This window comes from Zophobas morio, unplaced genomic scaffold, assembly GCF_036711695.1.
Source record: "Zophobas morio isolate AGI-343-1 ecotype UQ-CSIRO unplaced genomic scaffold, CSIRO_AGI_Zmor_V1 ptg000005l, whole genome shotgun sequence".
In the NCBI taxonomy this organism is placed as follows: Eukaryota; Metazoa; Arthropoda; class Insecta; order Coleoptera; family Tenebrionidae; genus Zophobas; species Zophobas morio.
Genome location: NW_026972110.1, coordinates 518782 through 542769, shown reverse-complemented (window position 1 = coordinate 542769; position 23988 = coordinate 518782). Strand labels below are relative to the sequence as shown.

The 23988-nt window shown below is 33.5% G+C and overlaps 1 protein-coding gene and 1 long non-coding RNA gene across 4 annotated transcripts in view; both read right to left on the bottom strand.

Annotated features, from left to right (window-relative positions):
• LOC135121091 (uncharacterized) overlaps positions 1-23988 on the bottom strand; it is an 82903-nt gene that overhangs the window by 33415 nt on the left and 25500 nt on the right. For all 3 annotated transcript variants that reach the window (XM_064045430.1, XM_064045418.1, XM_064045426.1), the window contains exons 2-4: positions 20774-23297; positions 5949-6041; positions 807-5886 (exon numbers count right to left, since the gene is read on the bottom strand). In XM_064045430.1, coding sequence (XP_063901500.1) covers positions 807-5886; positions 5949-6041; positions 20774-23273 — 7673 coding nt within the window. In that variant the 5' untranslated portion in view covers positions 23274-23297. The remainder of the gene's footprint in view (positions 1-806; positions 5887-5948; positions 6042-20773; positions 23298-23988) is intronic.
• LOC135146101 (uncharacterized) lies at positions 19241-20251 on the bottom strand. The gene is made up of 3 exons (XR_010283677.1): positions 20085-20251; positions 19443-20027; positions 19241-19396 (listed from the first exon to the last, which is right to left on the bottom strand). It is a non-coding gene; the product is annotated as an uncharacterized LOC135146101 (long non-coding RNA).

Below are 23988 nucleotides of genomic sequence, written 5' to 3'. Positions count from 1 at the left end.
TAATCTCAAATCTCACTTTTGATTCCAGTGTTACGTTGATCGGGTGATTAAAAATCGGCGTGCGTAAAACAACAATTTCGGAGTTACACGACTAATTACAGAGCGATTAGGTACAAAATAACTCCGGCGCAACATTCACTGGGTTTTCTAGACACTCGTTGGACTCGACTTGTTAACTGAATTCAGCTCTCGTTGTCTGGACTACACTAACTGCTCCATTTAAACAGCCGCCCGGTTCTTCTCGAAGGTCTCCGTCACCGCTTCTAGGCTTATTCTCGAACACCCGTCGCGACATCCGCTTCCAGGCTCTTATCCGGCCGCCGTTACGGACAATGAGTCATCGTCGCCGTATATACTAGAACCCATAAGCGTCGTACCGGGGCGGCGTATGGGTTTATTTCGTAACAATATGTTCATTAGATTATAGGTATGATAAATTGTTCTTATTTTAAAAGTGTGGCTGGCGGCCGTTATAATCCTTAACCGACGGAGGCTGTTGAACATGACTTTTCATTTGTCAATTGAATTCGATTAAAGTGAGATAACAGTATGGGGTTACGAAAATTGATTAACCGTTACTCTTTCAACCGACCATTTCGTTAGTTATTAATTATTGTGCATACAATTTTGTTTTCATATACATCATAATTTAAAATGATTATAGGTTCAACTATGACTTTTAGCTTATATTAAAAGTACCATTGTATGTCCTGTTTTTTGTTTAAATTAAATTTAATACAATAATTAAGCAAATTTCTCATAATCAAACAGAAAGAAATATGTTGTAGTTTAGAGTATACACTTACCTTTTTTTAACGTTGTCTTCACTCGATGCATTCAGTTCGGAATTTAAAACCTCTGTTAGGACACGGTCAAACGAAGAAACAATAGTATGTAATTCTTCAATTCTGCTTTCTTTGTATGACAAAACTTTGTTCGTTCTGTCATTAAAAACTTCTTCAAATGTTAAATTTTTATTTTGTGGGGTCAAATCTTGTTTCCAAATTTCCTTATCAGATATTGGATAAGCGTTATTTTTGTCCCACTGTAAAGAAACTATACCAGAATTAGATTTTTCCTGAGTAAAACTCTCGCCTAATGTGGTTGTTATCTTCGAGCTATCGGAGTAATGCTCTACAAAATCCTCATTTTCTTTCTGAGATGAACAATTGCTTTCTAAGCAAATCGTACCTTCGCCGCAGGTTTTAGGCATCAAATTAACTGAACCTTTGAAAGAGTTGTTCGATTTTTTAGAATAACTTGATACTTTTGAACGATTTTTTAAGAGACTGCAGCATTCAAAGAACAGCTTTTCATCTCCCCTTAGGGTCATAATTAATTCTTCTTCATCATAGTTTCCTAGATTGGTTTCAGAAATTTCTTTAAACTGTGATGCATCCAGGGAACATTCTTGGATATTCTGTTTTGGAGTAAGATCCTCGCTGCAGGATTTTGCGTACATAGAAACAGAATTTATCTTTTCAGGTACACCATCAGTTTTTGCAGAAATTTCATTAGCAGTCGACGACAAAGAATCTGAAAGGTCTTCTTTACAACCTAAACCGGAGCGGTTTTCAATAATATTCTGTAGTAACGTTAGTTGTTTTTCTACGATAGTACCTGCCGCACCATTAACTATCTCAGGTTCAAAATAGTCAACACTTTTCACATTATGGCATTCGTGTTTTGCTATGGAAAAACAATTCTCAGATTCGAAACTTTTCCGTTCGGCAAGATTTTTACATCTACGTGTACCAGATTGTATTTCATTTTCACGCTGTATCAAAATTTCTGGCAAAATGGGTGAATCTTCAGCGTTGTCTAACGCCGCGTCTTCGGGTTCTTTTGCATTCATCTTTCCTAATGTATTTAACAAAATCGTATCTTTGCTAGAATCAGATACAATATTCGCGGTTTCTTCATTTGTATTTATATCGTTATATTTTTTTTGTAAGGCTGCCTCTTTAAGATCCAACTTTGACAATTCCGCAATGTGAGTTATTGTGCCCCTGTGTTTACTTAAACTTATTCGACGAAATTGTCTATTGCAGATCTCGCAAAATACTTCTTGATTTCGGCAGTGATTAGAGTCATTTACATTTTCAAGATTATTCACATTGTCAGAACAAACATTATTCAGTACAGCTTTCTCACCAAAAGATATGTTGGCGAAAACTGGCGCGTTAAGTTTATTTCCATTGTTTGATTTATGCTTTTTAGATTTACATTTTGTTTTTTTCTTTTTATGACCTAGGATTTTAGCACTCGAATCGAAATAGTTATCATTAACATAAGTAAGCTTTTGTTCTGTGATTTCTTGTGACAAGGGAAACATTTTCTGAGAGAAATTTGCTGTGTTGACCGCTACCGAGGTGTCCATTTTATGTTCAAAAATATCAGAATTGTCGGCATTGAAATCGTGAGAAGTTTTGTCTAATGTTTTGACAAATGTATTGACAGATTTTGATAACATACTTTCATTCATTGATGTTTTTAATAAATCAAACGATCCATCGCCACTAAACTTTTTTTCATGTTCGCCATTTTTCAAGGACTTTTTTTGTGATGATTTTCGATTCTTACGTTTTGTGCCAAACATATCTTTAGTTCTTTCTTTTAATAATTTTGATATAGTTCTACCACTCTCGTCAGCTGTAAAACTAGTCAAGTCGTCAGTTCTACTACTTTCCAAATCGTCAATTCTATCACAGTCCAAATCGTCGAGAACTGAATCTACTACATCGGTTTCACTGTAACAAGTTACTTTTTTCGAATTTCGCAAACTTCTTCTCAATTGTTTGACACCGCTGCCATCCGCGTGTAGATCTTCACCAACTGTCATTTCTTGATTATCCATTTCAGTTACTTTTTTGAGACTGTGATTTTCAGTTAATTCTTTTAAAGAGCCGCCTTCGTTATCGTTGATTCTAATGACCTTACAAAGTGTGCTGGGTTCCATTGGTTGTTGCCCGGATTTGAGTGCAGAAGCATTTATTTGCTTTTTATTAGATTTTTTAAATATATCTTTTCCTCTATATACACTTTTATTCATATTTTCAATTTCAAGCCCACTTTTTAAATTACTCTGGCTACGTAATTTATTTTCGGATAAGTCGAATGAAACATCTTCAGCCATACATCCCAAAATTTTTGTTTTCGTATTTATGAAACTTTTTTTATTGTTACTATTTTTTTGTGGTTCAACAACAGTCTCTCTTATGTGAAATTCGGTGAGGAATTTTGACGATTTATTATTAGTGGGTTCTTCATTTGTAAATGTCGATTTCTTATTGTGTTTTCGCTTCCCTCCAGTTTCTTCCAGTAATCGTAATGAATTTTCTTTGTATTCTGAAGAATCTTTTCTATGTTTGTTGTCGATATCGCAACTAACAATACTCAACGTTTCACTGCCTAATGCATCATTTGTAATAATTGTATCTTCCCACGCAGCAGCATCAACATTTCTCTTTCTAATATAGTCAAATTCTTCCAATTTTGGTTCCGGATCATTACAGTTTTTAGCATCTAGAGAAATAACATTTTCATTCTTTTGGGAACCTTTCAGAAAATTAGAGTTTACAGCATTCCCTGTATAGTGGGGTGATGTGCTACAAACTGTAAACGGTTCACTTCCTGTTATCTCATGATTGATGCTATTATTAACTACGCTATTTTCAATATGTATGGCGATACCAACATTCAGACTCATAGGATATTCACATAAATTGTCGCTAATTTCAGTCAACACTGCAACATTTTTCCTGTTGCATAAATGATCTTCATCTAAAGTTAAATCATTGTCAATTTTCAAAACATTGTTGTCTCTATCTGTTTCAATCCCTACAGGAGTTTTAATTGTTTCAATTTGAAGTGTGCTTGTGTCGACACCTTCTCTGAGTGCTTCATTAGCCGATGAAATTTTAAATGTTAACCCGCGTATTTTATTACTGCTCAATACGTCATCGCAAATTTCCTGAAATTCACTGAATTTATGTTCGTTCGTACTGGTTAATAAGTTCCGATCATGTTGGTCATTTTTTAAAACTAGACTAGAGAGAGGTATTTCATCTTCGGAATCGGTGTCGCGAATACCTTTTAAATCCAAGATTTCTTTTGTCTTTTCTTTTTCTTCACAAGTAAGGATGTGGCCAAAACATTGTAAGTCCTCTTCGTTTGAAGCGATGTCAATCATTTTTTCAGATTCTTCTGCCATTATGTAACCGTCAGAAGTTATGTCTGAACTCGGCCTGCAATTATTCTGTATATCACATATAAACGCTTTTCCCGCATTCGTTGAATTTTCATTAATACATTTTTCTTCAATTACTCTATGATTTGCAACTTTTATATGGTTTTCGGCATTTTTTTCGAGCTTTGAGAATCCATTGTCGCTGATTTCCACTCCACGAGAGTTCAAATCACGCAATTCATTTGATGAAACAATTTTAAGGGGAACAGTCTTTTCACTAACAGCAATTGATTTGCACCTGGAATGTTCAATTTCATTTGTGTGGGAAACATTGCGCTCGTCACTAGAAGGTGACTGAAACTCTTCTTCAAAAAGTGGTACCTTCAGTATATATTTGGATCTATTACTTTGATCAACATGTGAATTTTCTAAACACAGTCGACTCGGCACTTCCTCAGTAATAATACTCTGTGTGTTGCCAATGCCCAACTTATTTGTTAACATGGCTATGCAGTCATTCAAACCTCGAACAGGTTTCTTTACTTTTTTTTTCGATCTGAACGACTGAATTAAATATGACTTGCGATCTTCTGCACTTTCAGTTATCCGTTCTATAGATGTATTTTGTAAAATGGACTCATTGGTACATTTATTTTTGTTAGAATTTGGTTGCTGATTGTCCTTACGTGTACCTTGATCTTTTTGTGAAATATTAACGTCTACTAACTTTGTCATATTAAAAGATGGAGAATCGCTACCTTTCACAATTTGACACTTTTCGAAAAAATCTCTTATTTCGGTTTGACCACTGCCCTTGTTAGTTATGCACTCAGGTATATCCACTTGTAAACTAGCTTCGCTGACAGTACTTACGGAACTATTCTTTAACTTTCGTTTTTTGTTACGTAAAGATTTGGCATTTTTTAATTGTTTTGGGATGTTACTTTCATGTTTTTGAATTTTTCTTTTTCTTAAATTAATATTATTTAACTGCCCATTATCAATCGCCAAGGACATTGCTCTATTATTTTGTGATTTATTTACTTCTGTAAAATCATTTTCCCCAAGTTCTGGACAAATAATTTTTACGCTGTGATTCACACTACCCATATTCTTCTTGTTCTTCTTTACGGGAAAAAAATGCTTTATATTCATTTTGTCGACACATGAATTAAATTTTTCGATACGTGGAGAAGATCGTTTAAATTTTAATATTTCCTTAATTTGTCTGTCATTATTATATTGCACTTTATCCCCATTATTTGATTTTGCTACTTTTTTGGAAGAACTTTTAAATCTACACCCCTCGTTTACTGAATTGGCAACGTCTCCGTTGCCTTGAGAGACAGCAGACTTTTTCTTTTGTCTGGTTTTAACTTTACGATTGCATTTCCTTTTCACAATTAATGAGGTATTCGTATCTAGTATTCGGCTGCTTAAAACCTTATTCAAACATCTTAAGGATCGTCTGTAATTATTAGTTTGACATTTTTGGGTTTTCTCATGTTCTGCATTAACAACATCGTTTTTTTGTTCCTTTGCTCTTCCTCGAATTAATTTTCCACATTTGAACTTTGATTGTTTGGTGACTTTTGTTTGTCTCGATCTAGAAGTATTAAAACCATCCTTAAGACACATGATTCTGCGTGTTGCTCGTTTTGGCGGTAGATTCGCCAACATTCGTTTAATTGTGTCTGCTGCAACATTAAAAAAACAATTTAAAAATAAATAATAATATAATAATAAATTATTATTTTACCATCACTTGGTTTTTGTTTTGGCAGATACGTCTTTTTGTATTTTTTTTTCTCCGATGGTTCGGTCTTCTGTGCATAAATTCGTTTAACGAGACCTGGAAATAACAAAAGAAAAATGTATGACAACATTGTAAATCAAAATGTTTGGGAAGATAATAAGAGAATAAACTAAATTTTGACACAGATGTCAAAAGAAGATAAAGTCAATAGTTCTACTAGAGTCAGTTTTACAATACGGGGGCTGTTTGAGAAGTGTAGTAAATTTGTATGATGCCATGTGATTGTCTGCTAAATGGCATTGCTGTTATCAAGGATAATTGTTGATAGAACCTGTGGCCAAATTTCAGCTTTTGAGTTGACTACTTTTTCGTTTTTTTTTTTACAAGAATTGAAAAACACTAGTTTTATTCATTGATAAAACACTTTTATCTAAAGAAGTGCATGACGGTGCAAATTAAGCCGAGTTGGATGAAGTCCACAGAGTCTATACAAGCACAAGCGTCGAAAACTATTTATTTTTTGGATGAACGAATTTAAACGTGTTCCGGAAACATAGCTGAAGTAAATTGTAAGCTTATTATTATTACTGTCCATTGCTGCCATAATGAAGCAATGGACAAAAATAATGGATAAAGTTTTACTAGGTACATGTGAACTGAGTTAAGCTATACAATAGCCAGTTTGACTTCTAAGGGTGGTTTGCGTTAAGCCGCCTAAGTCTTAAAAGTTTTACAGGGTGTATGTCAAGTGAGTTTTGTATACAGACCAGCCGAAAGAAACATTTTATATGTATCGGAATAATAATTTATAAAAGCAATGATTCGAACTTTTTACACTTATTGGTGATCATGTGAGGACGGTTGTATGAAAGATTTTTTGCAGAATTGTTATGAAGAAAATAAGTTTTTTAAACCTGTTTATAAATTTACTGATACATTAGTAAATATAGAACAAATTATTAACAACTACTGCAGGCATATAAACTTAAATTTTCTTGTATTTATTGTCTGTTTAGTCATTTTGTAAGTTTTTAAATAATTATTAATAATGTCATTGAAGTGCCATATTTGCAAAAAGAATTGCAAGGATGGTTTGTCGTGCGATATCTGTGGGGAAATTTCTCATCCCAACTGTGCCGGTGTATCTCCACAGGAAGCTGAGTGTCTGAAGTGGACAGCAAGTAAGGTTAGATATTTTTGTGAAAAATGTAAAATCGTGGACGTTGTCTTAAATCGTCAACAAGAATTGAATCAATTGAAAAACGAATTGAGTGGCATGAAAAACCAGATTAGTAAACAATCAGCTGATAACGCTGTAGTCAATGCTAAATCTGATAGTGATTGAGATGAAGAAATTATCACTGAGATATTAGACCGCCACGATCGTGCGAACAATTTAATAATTTATACTCGTAATTTGCCGTAACCAGATCATGGGCTAGAAGACAGGAGAGATAATGATCTTACTAATGTTGTGAAAATAGTAGGTATCGCTGAAAATTCAAGTCAAGTGTGTACGCTTAAAGCGGAAAAATTACAATGACACTGTATTCCTTTATTAGTTAGAAATTCTTCGGATGATGTTCTTAAGGTCCTCAAATCATATCGAACGCGTGATAATATTTATGTAAATAGATATTTTACAGTGCGGCAAAGGAATATGGCATACTTAATAAGAAAGCAATTTAGAGGTAGGAAAGAAGGAGGAGAGGTGGATATCAAACTAAAATATATAAATGGTATGCCAAAAATTGTTAAAACTACGTTAGGTATTACTAGTAGAAAAAACTGAGTCCAATCCAACGGTCAGGAGATTTATATGAACTCAAGGCAAATCAAAATGTCCGCGGATTGAATACTAAAATAGACGAATTTTATTTAAACATCCTTAGTAGTGATTATGATCTTGTATTACTTACTGAGACATGGTTGGAGGATTGTGTTAAATCAAGTGAATATTTTGGTGATACTTATCAAGTCTTTAGGTCTTCGAATGGAAGAAAAGGGCGTGGCGTACTAACTGTAGTTCATCATAGATTTTCTGCAGATGTGTTAAAGAGTGAATTGCCACATCGTGAAATAGACTTATTAGTGGTGAGGATCAATATCAAAGGAGTTCAAATTATTGTCATCAATATTTACTTTCCACCTTCTACATCTCCTGAATTATATGAATCAGTATTCGATCATCTTGAGGTTTCATATGATTTATCACAAAACTGCATCATAGTAGGAGACTTTAGTCCTTTTGAGTCAAATAAAGTCTAGAATTCTTGATGTAATAATTTCCTCTGAAAATATTGTCAAAACTATTTCACATAATATTCATCCTCTTGTAGTAGATGGTTATCATCCATTTTTACTTCCCGAGCGTAAGCAAAGGAAGTATTGTAATCGAGTCCGTCGGCCAACTCCCTACTTTTACGTTTTCTCAATCTTTCATGACCTCTAGAAGACGAAGAAATAGGTCTCCCATTTCCGTCTGTCTGCCGTCCCGGATTTTTATTAGATAGATAATCTCCGAAAGTACTGGACCGATTGTTATAAAATTTTGTACTTATATTAGGAATATCATGTAGATGGTAAAACGCTAACCAAAATTTGTCTAATCATCCCCACCACTAATGCGATGACGTCACTTCAAAATTATACATAGTAAATGGGTTTTAAATTGTATAAAATAACATAATCCTACACATGTAGTTTACGACTCCGAATTGAGTTTTTAGCCGAAACGTCCAGATTTTTGGAAGAAAATTCAAAATTATAAAACAACATTTTGCAATTTAATTTTGAATCTGCTAACCCGAATGGTTTGAAATGTTGCAGATGTTTTAAGGCTATAAAGAGCATCATAAATCTGTAGTCAAAATATATTTGGTTATCCCCTCCAAAAACTTGATGACGTCAGCTCAAAAGTTTGCCGAATAAATCCGATCTAAAATGTACAAAATATGATCAGTCTGTACTTGTGATCTCTCACTCCATTCATATTTTTTGGATTTGCATATACAGGGTGACTCAAAAAAATTAATGAATGCGTAAATTTATTTTACTGATTTACTCAGAAACTACAAAACTGAATGCTTTGAAATCTTGCAGATGTTTTAAGGTTATAAAGAGCATAATAAATGTTTAGTCAAAATATATTTGCTTATCCCCTCCAAAAAATTGATGACGTCAGCTCGAAAGTTTGCCGAATAAATCCTATCTAAACTGTAAAAATATGATGAGTCTGTACTTGTAATTTATCACTCCATTCATATTTTTTGGATTTGCATATACAGGGTGACTCAAAAAAATTAATGAATGCGTAAATATATTTTATTGATTTAATCAGGAACTACAAAACCGAATGCTCTGAAATCTTGTAGATGTTTTAAGGTCATAAAGAGCATAATAAATGTTTAGTCAAAATATATTTGCTTATCCCCTCCAAAAACTTGATGACGTCAGCTCGAAAGTTTGCCGAATAAATCATATCTAAAATGTACAAGATATGATCAGTCTGTACTTGTGATCTATCACTCCATTCATATTTTTTGGATTTGCATATACAGGGTGATTAAAAAAAAATAATGAAAGCGTAAATTTATTTTACTGATTTACTCAGAAACTACAAAACCGAATGCTTTGAAATCTTGGGAATATTTTAAAGTTATTATAAGCATGGTAAACTTTTGTTCAAAATGTATTTGTTCATCCCTCCTAAAAAAATTGATGACGTCACCCTTAAATTTTGCTGAATAAATCCTATCTAAAATGCAAAAAATATGATGAGTTTGTACTTGTGATTTATCATTCCATTCATATTTTTTAGATTTTCTTAAGAGGTGGTTCAAAAAAATTAATGAAGTCAATTTATTTTATTGATTAAATTAAAGGCAACACTTATTATTAGTATTACACCCCAACCAACCCAATTTGGTAGACACAAAATTTGTTAAAGGAAAAACTCGATTGAAACATAAGGGTAGCACGCTTATTTACATCGACTTTAACATTACAGACCTGCATTTGTTTTATGCGCTCACTTGGTTCCGCGAATGTGGAATAGACATGTTTATAATCAACCAATTGTGAATTTCACCGTCAAGAATTGAAAATAAAACCCAATGTTTTATATAATAAGCGGAAGTCGAAGCAATAAAACCGATGGTCGTTTTGTTTACAGTTTCTCTGTTTGAGTCTCACGTATGCTGTTACGCTTGTCATCTTAAATTAAGAATGGTTATACATAAACGACTTTCAGTTGCCCCTCATATTACTAGACAGCGGATTTCTGTCGGGCTACGTCACGATTATAGGTGGGGACGCGCTGGATCGCCGGGTGATAGATAATCACTGAATTTAATCGGTACTAATTCCATAAATATAATTAACGATTTATTAATCAAACGGCTAAGTAAATGAGAACGGGAATTAACAGCAGAGTGCAACGAAACAGCGTTATTCTAATCTCAAATAAACGAAGTGCAGTCCGCAACCGCAATGAATTCGCATCCCGTACGAGCCGTACCGAGTTTGGCCTTGCCTAGCCCGACAGAAATCCGCTCTCTAGATATTACACACCGGCGCCGTATACGTGAGTAAATTGTTTCGTTATTTTATTGATTATAACAAATCAATATTCAAAACGACCCGATTCATTTTCCGGAAAATTTGGGAATACAATAATTTTATTCTTAGTATTACACTACATCTATCCCAACTGATATACGTGTCCTTGCAAAAATGTTGATGACGTCATCACATTTTTTTTTTAAATTCCCACTACAAAAATGTAGTGAGAAAAAAAAAACACAATAGGCATGCAGTCGTCAAGTTTCCGACAGCGAGGGAAGTACTGTCTAAACTCTTTAGACCAATTTTTTTATTCTGGTAACAAAATGGCCAATTCTAAATCTTTCGACGTTCACGTAAAAAATTACTTTGGTAAAAAAACACAGTTATCATTGAAAAATATGACATGCGAATTTTAACCAAAAATGTCGCCATTGTCAAAAAGTCGTATTAATATGTGAATTCGTAATTGTGCAGTTGATATTTTGCAGTTATGAAGCTGGAAAACTGTGATATGCTACCGGCTGCATTGGTGGCAAGTGTAAACAATGCATGTTCGAGTTTGTTACCAGCTAAAACGTCAAACTTACAAAGAGTTACGTAATGAAAAAGAGACGAAATCATTAATTAACATTGACATTGTGTTAGTGAGATGTTATTCGGTGTGATTAAACACTTTGCAAAATATTGACATTAATAAGCGGTCAACGAAATAGTTATTTATGTACCAAGGGCACAAAGAAGATGTTTATATTCGAGTGCAACGTTTACAAAATCGAGGGCTTCTGGCCCAAGATTTTGTAAGTTGCCCGAGATTTATAAACATCAAGTTGTCCCCGTGGTGCATACAAACTTTTATTTTTCACGAGAAAATCTAAAAAAAACACTAATTTATATAATTAACTAGCTGACCCCGTGAACTTCGTTTCACCTACAATTTAATTTCGAATATGCAAAACCGAATGCTTTGAAATCTTGCAGATGTTTTAAACATATGATAAGCATAATACATTTTTATTCAAAATAATATTTACTTCCTTCAAAAAATTCATGACGTCAGCCCAAAATTTTGCCAAATGAATCCTTTTTAAAATCTCCAAAATAGGATGAGACTATACTTGTGATTTATCATTCCATTCATATTTTTTAGTTTTGCTTATAGGGAATGTCTCAAAAAAATTAATCACTGAGTCAGTTTATTTTATTGAATGAATCAAGAATTGCAAAACTGAATTTTGAAATATTGCAGACGTTTTGAAGTTACTGTTTGACATGGTACGTTTTTAATCAAAATATATCTGTTTATCAAGACCAAAAACTTGATGACGTCATATCATCAGTATATTTTTGTAATTTATCATTGCATTCATATTTTTTAGATTTGCTTTTACAGTGACTCAAAAAAATGTAAGGATCAGTTAATTTATTTTTAGAGAATAACTCAAGAATTGCAGAAACGACATAATTAATATAATTCATAATGTTTAAATATGATGACTATTAATATGTGATAATTAAACCGAAAACTATTTTCCTAAGAACACGAGGTTAGCAAAAACAAATTAGTTTGTTTAAACATTGTTAAATTAATCCCGAAAATGTACAATTTCTGAGCTAAAATATGAAAAATAATTTTTGCAATCTCATCGTGACGTACGATGACGTCACTGTCACGTGAGCTACCTGATAAAAGGTCACATTTTTCGGTCCTCTGTGTTTAGTTTTGATTTCGGTTTGGTGGCAGCAACATCAGAGTACGTTTTGGCTTAAAAGTAGGGTCCTTTTCACGAATTTCTAATTTATTATTAATAAATATTAGTGAAAATGTGTCGTATTAGTACTGTGAACACGAACGAGAATGGATATTTTTCCGAAAAGGACCCTAAACAGGGTAAGTACGACTTCAGTTTTAATTTATCGGATTCCGTGATTCGTTTGGTCGACAATGTTTACATTTTGGATAAATTTTCGAAACGATTGAAGTTGGTGGGTCAAAGCTATACATTTTCGCGATATAATTAAATAAAATTTAAACATAATTAATATAATTCACAATGTTTAAATATGATAACTATTAATATATGATAATTAAACCGAAAACCATTTTCCTAAGAACACGAGGTTAGCAAAAACAAATTAGTTTGTTTAAACATTGTTAAATTAACCCCGAAAATGTACAATTTCTGAGCTAAAATATGAAAAATAATTTTTGCAGTCTCATCGTGACGTACGATGACGTCAATGTCACGTGAGCTACCTGTATAAAGGTCACGTTTTTCGGTCCTTTGTGTTCAGTATTAATTTCTGTTTGATGCCGGCAAGATCGTCGCTTCCTTTTGGCATAAAAGTGGAGCGTTTTAGCGAATTTCTAGTTTATTATTAATACATATTACGGAAGATATGTTCTGTTAGTGCTGTGAACACGAACGAAAATGGATATTTTCCGAAAAGGACCGAAAACAAAGTAAGTACGACTTCAGTTCTAATTTATTCGACAATGTTTAAATCTTGGAAAAATTTTCGAAACGATTGAAGTTGGTGGGTCAAAGCTATACATTTTCGCGATATAATTAAATAAAATTTAAACATAATTAATATAATTCATAATGTTCAAATATGATAACTATCAATATATGATAATTAAACCGAAATCCATTTTCCTAAGAACACGAGGTTAGCAAAAACAAATTAGTTTGTTTAAACATTGTTAAATTAACCCCAAAAATGTACAATTTCTGAGCTAAAATATGAAAAATAATTTTTGCAATCTCATCGTGACGTATGATGACCTCACTGTCACGTGAGCTACTTGATGAAAGGTCACATTTTCGATCCTTTCTGTTCAATTTTGATTCCGGTCTGGTAGCAGCAACACTGGAGCTCCGTTGTGGGTTAAAAGTAGCACGTGTTCGCGAATTTCTAATTTATTGTCAATAAATATTAGCGAAAATGTTTTGTGTTAAGTGCTGTGAACACGAAAGAAAGTGGGGATATTTTTCCAAAAATGCCCGATTTTTTTTGAAATATGTTGTTAATAACATGCATTCAGGACTGATAAAGTACGGCTTCAGAGTATACAAAGTACAGCGTTCATAATTCACAAAATACAGTATGCATCATTTTTAAACTCTGGCGTCCAAATTTACAAAATACGGTGTCCTTCACCCATGCTATCAAACTCTAGTCCTCTTTTTTAATGGCAAGACGCACTCCAGACCTCCTCGTATTGTTTGGTTCTTGCTGGGCAACAGCAACGAGCGAGCAAAGTCATCGCTCTTTGGTGGCAAACGTAGAGAAATTTGTATATTGTAACTTTTGTAATTGAAGCATTTTGTACTGTATATTTTATGTGTTACTAACTTAACTTGGGTCTTGCCAATTTAGCTTCTGTGGTGCAAATGCTTTGTTTTCACGGTGCATTTGCTTGGGTTTTAATTTTCCAACAGTGCATTCTTTGGTTCCGAGTCTGAATTCTCCATGTCGTCAGACGCTCTGGCCTGGGGGGGTTCTGTTGGCCCTTAGACGCTGGGTTGCATCGCTCTTTGAGAATGAGGTAAGACGACCTTGGATTTATGCGGCTGCGTTCCTCCCTTGGGCGTGTGAGCGCTGCGACCTATAGATTTCGTCCCGAGTTCCATCGGTGTGCTTGCTTGGGTTTTCATTTTGCAACATTCTCAATTTTTGGTGCAATTTCTTCCGGTGGTGTATTGGGTACTAACTTTGTATTTGTATTGTATCTGAATTTTATCTGTATCTGTAGTGTATTCTGTATTGTAGTTAGATTGTAGGTACCTGTATTGTATTTCCATTGTACTGTACTGTATAACGTTCTATCCCTCATTAACAAATCCTTGCCCTCTTTTTTCCTACCGAGATCTGCTCCAGACCTTCCCGTGGTTCTTGCCGAGCATCAACTATCGAGGACAGAAAATTCAAATTCAAAACCAGCAAAGTTTCACAAAAATCATGAAAATCGCTCGTTGGTGGCCAACGTGGAGCAAAAGAGACTTTTGTAACTCAACTAACTTTGTTCACTCTGTATTCTTAAGGAAAAATAGTATATTATTAACCAAGGTTGCAGAGCCAAGCATTCTAGACCAAGCGCAAATTAGAACCCGAGACGCGCAGCGTCGAGGGCTCTGAAGCGCGAGGTCTAGAAGTGGCTTTGCAACCGTGGTTAATATACTATTTTTTTCACTAGTAGAAACCATAAGACAATAAACTGAAAAAATAAACGTTCAATTTTTTGACGCAACATGATTTTGTTTTGATTTCTAATCAAACTTACTCTAAACCTTCAACACAAAGAAAACCGTTTATACTTGTCGCTGAGTTAATCATTTTATCTTCTACCGTCTACCAACTACCATGCGTATACTCAAGTAATGTTTGTAGCACACATTTGTTCATTTATTAAGAAATAATCACATCAAACATTGCGTACATAACCTCAATTTTTCTTTTTGAACCGGTGGTCGCAAAAGTTGAATTTGCTACCTCTAAATGAGTCGACATTTGCATGCGTCATGGCTGCTAGTGAAAAAAAAATATATTACATTTAATTTGTCATTTATAAGGACAAATAGTCATTTGCCACGCCGATGCTCATTTTTAGATTAAATGCTCACAAAACGCGTAAATGTTCAATTTATGTCCGGGGAGATACAATGTTTGCAAGTAGATACACAGTATATCGGGTAGATGCTAAGGTATATAAGAGTAATAATGAAGTAGGGACTTCGTACTTCGAATATGAGTATCTACTCAGTTTTATTCATACCGTCCAATGTCTCGCTTCAATGTTTGATTATGTTGATTATGAGCACAACGCTGATCAACTTCCGTATCCGAATTACGCATGAAATAAATCATTGCGATTTGCACCTGAGGTAGTTCGTCGCACATTTGATTGACTTCGTGGACCTTTGTCAGCTTGTCGTCTTCTCGGCATTATAATGAACTTCATAAAACGACACAGAATTATTTTCACGGTCAATCAAATCTGTAAATGTTGTCTTGAGAATTTTAAAATATTGAAAACTTCAAATTAAATCCTCGAATAACGGTAAAGGTTGAGGGTTTGTCGAAACCAACAAAGTGAATATAGGTAAATAGAATGGCAGTTCAAAATTAATAAGAAACTTTCGGAATGCGTAACTAAATTCACTTTAACGAACACTTTTCTTAAAATAAACGACGTTTTTTGTTACGAAAAAACAAAGAACGACTTGAAATGCAATACTTTTCACAATCGCACGGAAGAAATAGTTTTGTATGACACGTCAGTTAGGCGACAGGTCCGTCAGGGACGCCAATTATTCAAATTCATTCGAAGTGGCGATTCCCATGCAAAATTTAATTTTTTTTTATCTTTTAGCCGTCTTATTTTTTATAAATTTTCTTACGTATAAACCTTGTCCCGGCAATAAGGAACATGTAAAAAAAAAGAATCGTCTAATTCGGTGCAGCCGTTCTGAAGTTATGAGCGTACATACATTTCGGCGATTCATTTTTATTAATATAGATAGATAGATAGATAGATTCGTAATAGTTATTTACGTGGCAAGCTTAGTAAATTAGCCTTTACGGGCGAACCGGAATGTTTGCAGGGCGAGCGACGTAGGAGCGAGCTCTGTAATCCGGTGAGCCCCAGTAAAGGCTAGTTGCAAGCGAGCCGCGTACAACGTTTTACTTCCTCTTGCTGAAAATCCTGAAAATAAACAACTTTGGCATCTCTAGAAATTTTACTTGAAATTACAGTCATAGAAATTGTAGTTATTTTTCATAGTTTGCTCCGGTAACTATGGAAAATTGAATTGTTTGAAAATAACGGGACTGTCAATTTGTAAATTCGATTAATAATTTAAATAGTTTAATTTCGTTTCTGAGCTCTGTTAATTGTGGAATTCGATGAAGATGAAGAGTTTGAAGGTGATTTTAACGTTAGTATTAGCACAGTATTAGTGAGATTAAGAAAAAGGCCGACGCAGCGAATGTGTATTTGATTCCGGTGCTGTCATGATAACGTTTTACAGGCAAGGTGCCTGTAAAGCTGCCACGGTAACGCTTTACAGGCAGGGTGCGTGTAAAGGTTAATTTACCGAGTTAGTTTAGACGACAGTAAACGAGCTTTAACAAGACAAGAGGAAGTAAAAAAAGTTTACGTGGCGTTGATTTTGTTGTCAAGGAGATTCTATGTTTATTGCAAACACGGCGTCTATTCACGGTGTCAACACGTATATTTTCGACCGCGGAAATGAAATTCCAGAAACCATTGTGAAGAAAGCGAAAGCCAATGAAAATGTGTTACCTGGAACATCAGGATCCATATACATATGAAAAAGAATACAAAATTTTCCTTAATTGGAAGATTAAGAAGTGGCTTACTTCCAAGAATTGGTGAGTTATTCTGTTTATAAAATAATTATTTAACTGTGTTCTTCATTTTTAGTCAGAAAAATATTCACCCAGTTCCTTATGGTCAAAATACTCGATGGTCAAGACAACTTTAAGAGTAAACGACAACATAGACATTTCTAATTATCATCGTTTGACATATTTCTATAAAAAACCCAAAAGGTTATGTGGCAAAAAAATCCCGAGTTTTGACTGGCGAACAAGTCATGCAATTTCTAAAAGATGCTTCCGACAACAGATATTTACTTCAGAAGGTAAACTAAGTTATTTTTTGATGATTGTAATTAATTTAAATACGAATGTATTTAATGATTTAATTAAAATTATGCTGTCAAAAATGCCAAGTTAAAATGATAAATCAAAACCTTCTATGATGTGCCAACATTTTTTAATCAAAATAATTTTTATTTTTTAAAGCACAAATTAACAAATTACTGCAAAAAGTTGTAGTGGAAATTAAAATAAAACCCTACGGCTATTTTCTCCGCAAAAATCATCTCCGGGTTTTCACCCCACAAAAGTTAACATGGGGATCCCTATGGCCACTTTTAAAAAAGATGCACTGTACATAGGAACTGTAAACATTTTGGCAGTATAGAATGTGTAAAAATTTTATATACTGCATTTGTTAGATCAAGATTCGAATATGGTTCACTAATTTGGTATCCGATCTATAACGTCCATATTAACCGCATTGAATCAGTACAAAGACACGTCCTGAAGTATTTATCTTTTAAAGACAACGAGTTTTATCCGCCACATGGCTATAGTCAAACATTACTTTTGGGTAAATTTCAGTGTTTATCCCTGGAAAATCGACGTGCAATACTCACAATTAAATTTTTATATGACCTATTGCTAATGAAAGTGAACATTAATATTACTAGGCTTAGTGCAAGGCATCTACAAACTTTTTATTTAAACAAGCCAAGAACCAATATGCTCAAAAAATTTCCAATTAACATATTATGTAATAACACGAATTTGTACTGCAGCAATATCAATGTGTTTTTCGATAGTTTTAGTACTATTAAACGGCTTCTGTGCAGTAGCTTCGGTAGTTGACTTATTAAAGTTCTATTATATCTCAGTGCTACAATCCCACAGTTGAAGTAAGGTGTGTTTTACGGCGAGCAGCGGGGACGTTTTGATCTGGTCCACAAGGTCGTCTCTAGGAGTGTTTACAGTTAGTAAAAAAACTACTTCTATATTACTATATTACTTCAAATAATAATACTCGGTGCCCTTTTTAATTTTTCAACCACAGGACCACAGATTTGTAAACCTGAAATGTTGATATAGTCCAAAAGAAAAATATATTTGTAATCAAACTATCGACGAGGCAGCACTGGATCGAGCCTATGAGATATTATTCCGCGCGTTGATTATTATTGTATATGTATAGTTATATTTTATCTAAATTTTTCTTGTGTAGCATATATGTACTATGTAATACCAAACCTAATTTAGGATAAGTTTATGGCTTGTTTTATCGAATATTTACATACATACTTTTATGTTTCTTGTTTGTTCTATTATGTACAGTTAAATCCATAAGCTTGTAACCACTCGTTAAATTGTAAGGTTGGCATTACAGCCAATGGTGTTTTTTACATGAACAGATTGGTAACGGCGCATGTGTCAAAATTTGACAATCACGCGCGAGCGAGTTTTATTTAAATATCTCACAGTTTGTTATTAAACCATATCATTGAAAAATGGTACCAACACGGCATATTGTGATAAATAAGCAGATGAAAATGGCACTTGCCAACTGTCACAATGGATTGAAACTTGCTTATCCCCAAGCATCCTCCCGAGAACTTGAATTCAAGCTTGCAAAAATCTTTTCAGTATGTAGTTATTCTTATACCATGGACGAAGAGCACTATACTATGAGAGTAACGTATCGACATTCGGATTATGTTATTACAACATGGTGGTCTGTCGAAGGACTTTCAGTTTTAACTACCTCAAGTTGAAAGTGTATATCTCGCTTTTTAGTTTAACATTGTCTTTTCAAGTTTTATACCCACTCTTTATATCCTACACAATACAACTAAATGTCCCTCATTAAATTCAAACACTGCAGAAACTTTCCTTGTAAACTCATTTATTCCTATCCTTTCCATAGTGTTCCCGATGTCAAGCCCACAAAATTATAACCCAACCCCAATCTGGAGAACCTTTACAAGAAGTAAAGTGGAAACCAAAACAAAAATCGCAGTGGTATTCAAATTTGGAATTTAACGAAGATCTAACCTACCGTATATTTGACAAAAACAAAAAAAAAATTGTTTTTTACTATTCGGGATTTATTTATTTTTGCGAAAGAACATCTGGAATATACAGCAAGTTTAAATACTTTACATCGAGTATTAAAATCCATGGGATTCAGATTTAAGAAAGTTAACAGAAAAATTTTTGCTTTTTGGTTATTTGGTCTGTGTTCCCAATGTTTCTAACCACTCCTGTAACAGTAAGTTTAAATAAACTGTCAAATTATTTTCAACATACCTATTATTTTAGCCTCTGAATTTTGTGAAGTTACATTTTGTTCATTATTACCACTAAAATTCTCAGGACAGAGGAGCATAGTGGCTATGCTCCTCCACCTATCACCTTCAACCAAATTCCTTGTACACTTTGTAAATAATTAGTAGTTCCAAATGAGAGTTATTAAACATAACATTAAAGACTTCTTGGTGTCTAATTTTTTTATGAAAAATTGGTCAACTGTTGCGACTAATTAAGGTGAACAGTTATCTACCTATTATAGACAATTTTGGTGTTGCTCGCGAGATTGATCATTTCAGTTGGGAGAGCTGGTCCTTCGAGTCAAATCATATCATGGTTAGCCACACATATATCCCGTACACTCATGTACAATAATTTAAACAAATTCTGAATTAGGTATTCAGTTATTCCCCATCTGTAAAGCGATTTTTATAAAGCAGCAACAATAAATAAATCAATTCACCTTGTTTTTTTACCAGCCCAATATCTGATTTCATTCGTGACTCGTATTTTTGGGTTCGTTTTATCGTAATTCGTAAACGTATCGACTGCAAGTCTAAATTACAGTAGGTGGTATTCTTCTTTCTGCAGATGAAAGATAAAACACGTTTCTATTTATCGTTGCTCTTGTATCATAATTACCATGAAGACTCAGGTTATCGTGTTTTTATTGAAAATTGTTTATCAATTTTTACAATATTGCGACAAGTTACAATGATAATTATGAAATAACTTGTGCAGGAGTGCAAGAATTGCAATGAAATCGAACGTAATCATGTGTCGCGAATACATGAATGAACTGACATTATATTGACAGATCACCAGATATGTTACCAGGTTATTAAAAGACAGATTTACACTGAATAATTTTTTAAAATTTACACTAGGGAGTGGTTACAACCTTATGGATTTGAGTTTACATATATTTAATTTTAGTCTAAAATATTTTTTTATATCCAGCATTTTTATTAACTTTTTCCTGTATTTGGGTTCATCCTGTTGGAAAATAAACTATTATTATTATTATTATTATTAACCATCAGTTTTATAAAAGAAGTCTTTGGTCCCTTTCTAAAATAGATAATTAAAAGAAAGGTCACTTTTTAAAGAATATTGATGACCTACCTTGGCAAGATCAAGATTTAAATTTTCAAAATATTTCGTAAGATCTAGATCATTTGGATTGTAATTATCGCACTTATAAATTTATTTGGTATTTACTGTTCCGATTTTTGAATCATAAAGCTGGATTTCATAATTGTCAGAAATAAAATTATTTTGTTAAGTGTTTTTTGTACAAATTCAAATAGCTATACTATAAGACTAAATACCTCTACGTTTCCTCCTTGATTTAGCACCAAAAGGTCTATATTTACACTTCTTTCTTGCTAGCATCCAAGTCCAATCACCACCGCATTCCAAAATATGTCTATGTAATTCCGTTAAACTATTGCACAGTTTGTCACATTTAGTACACGATCTAGCGTCGCTTCTTTTCCACACTTTGCACTGCACTATATTTTCTAAAACTCCAACTTTTCCTAAAACAGGAATACTTAAGTGTTTGTACAACTGACTTTGATTTCCAACAAATTCATAATGTTGAACCCATATATATTGATGAGAGGTACTCTTATGCTCCAAAAATTGTTTGATATTCTCGAGTTTAAGTCCACATGCGGCACAAACAAATATTCTTGATCTTGCCCATTCCCCTGTAAGTTCCACTTTTTCATTTTTCCCTCGCACTGTATTGCTTGGATGTTCAAAATTTTCAGTCTCTTGTGATGAACAAATCAAGGCAATTTTGTCAGATCGATCGATCTCATCTTCAGGTATAACATCTGTACTAGGTCGTAAATTTAGATAGCTAGGTATTGCAGGAACAATGTTTTCATCAAATTGATTAATACTTTTTGATAACGTTTTCACTGACGGATAAGAATGTTTCGCTAACTCAAAAACTCTATTTAAAATGTCATTCAATAACTCTCCAATTTCTGTGAAATGGTCGTCATTCGAGGAACTATCGTCACCATTTAATTTATCTAATGCTGCCTTTTTGCTAACCTCTTCGCGCAAGTCTTCGAAAGGACCCCTTCTATCCAAAATTCGATTAAGTTCTTCTCGTTTCATTATATTTTTGTATTCTTCACCAGCAAAATAATCTAAAATTTCTTTTGGACTTCTTTTATCATCTAATATTTTTTGCTGTCGACTTTTAATAACGAATTGTGTCCACATATCCAGTTTACTAAGATCTCTATTTTCTTTGTGCTCCAAGATACTTGCTTGGTACTTTCGACGTGTGAAATATTTGTAATGAACCTCATCCTTTTTTAACTGAGTTTTCTTTTTAGAGGGCTTAGAACCATATTCAATTTGTGACTCAGGATCATCCCCCAGTTGATTAGATAAAAGCAGAGTAGTTGGTGTAACCGCATTCAACGAAAGTTCGCATCCATAATTTTCGGTATTTAAATTTTGTGTTTCCTGAGGAATGTTTGAAATTTTTTCAAAATTTGATATTCTGTTCTCCGATTCTTCATTTTTGAATAACTTACCATCAATATGATGTAACAAATTTTCTTGAATATTACATTTAATTTTATTAAAGAAAGCTTTATCAAATACATCATCAAAGGTGAGGGAGCTAATTTTCAAATTGTCAATGGAATGATCCGTTATTTTCTTAACTTGAAAAAAATTATCAAATTCTGGATATGGATTTACAAAATTTGATGTTGATTTAATTGGCCTCTCATTTAATTTCGAAGTAAATGGCTGTTCTAACCGATCATTTTTCTTCTTTTCGTTATAATTTTTTGTGCGTTGTTTCTTGCCTGTACTGTTTAATTTGGCCTGTAGCCGTTTACTCCTCTTTAATATCATTCGTGAACTTTTAACCGATATTTTTTTAGTTCGAAAATTTTTTATGTTGTATGTTTTATTTGAATCTTCAATACTGAACCCTCCATTTTTAATTTTTCCAAGAATTACTTTACTCTTGTTCACTTTCTGTTTTTTACTAGTTGTCGTACCAAGTATTTCTTTTCGATTTTCTTCCACTTCTACATACGAAGGCGAGTTAAAAGAATCAAATAAATTTTCACAATTCGTAGACAATTCTTCAGTGGCGACGACGAGCTTATGATGCAGAACGTTGTGATCCGTAAGATGGGAAAAATTAACGAATCTCATTTCACATGATAAACAGCCAAAATACTTATTAGCATGATTTTCTACCAAATGTTTGAAAAGATCTTTTAAAGTACGCTCTGTGAATGTAAATTTATCACAATAAATACACGGTGTACATGTAAACAAGTTCTGATGTTTTCTCAAACTCACACGTCGTAATTGCTTGGACGAGTGGCACCTCTCGACATGTTTCTGACGTAAGTTGACATTAACAAATGTTCGGTCACAGTATAGACACAAGACCTTACGAAAAACTTTCATTTTGTTTTCGTCTGTCTCAGAGGATGTATACATAGATAATATTGTTTGTACTTTGTCTAATGGTAAACTGCAGAATATACTTTTCTTCGTTCTATGAGACTCCAAGTCATTTACACACTGCGTGAAGTCATAGTCACCATTTTCTTCTATATGGTCATTAAAGTCGTTTTCAGATGATGTCGGTACAGCAGTCTGTATCCCACAGGACTCCCTGGTTCCAAGTACTTCCGTAAAATCATGTTTCATTTGAATTGCACTGCTGGCAGTAAGTGGACTTGGTGATGTTTTACTGTGAAACCCAATTGTTTGCATACAACTAGCTGTTGTGTTTCCATTTCGATCTGATCCAAACGATCCGCTATTTACCATACTGCTACTCCCCTCGTTTTGAACCTGTAAAAAATAGTTACTGCAGTAATAAATTATCACAATCTTGTAAAAAAAATAAGTATACTTGTAAAAAGCGAAAGGGAACTAATTTGTCATAAAATATATGCAGTACAAGTGCCACATACACATGTTGGGACGTTTTCTACTCTTAGGTGAGAATATATAAATATAGACATATACCTACAGTTTAATGTTGATCATAACGTAACTGTGTTATTCGCACGTCAATCAAATTACAGACTTATTTCTTATTATATAGTGGATTGTATTTTAGACATCCTGATAGACAATTCATAATAGAGAACAGAACGGAATAAATAAAGTTTATTCTACTCTCCAATTACTAAATCACCAAAAATTTCAATAAAGTCCATTACATAGTTTCTACACAAATTATGAAATTTGACTGTAAAAATTTCATTTCTTTTAGCCGAGCCTTATCCGGAAATAGACGAGAAATATTAAATTGCTGCACACTTCATGTAGGCTACATTTGTACTTGAGACGTTATCAATGTTTTGGAGGGAATGAGTACACACAATTTGGTTATAAGTTCTGCCTAAATAACCTTAGACTAATTTTTTACAGAACAGTCTATGTTGGAAAAGTTAGCAAAAGATGCAAGTGTAACAAATGTGTATAATAAATGTATTTATTGACCAATATAACAAAATTTCAATTACAGGACAACAAT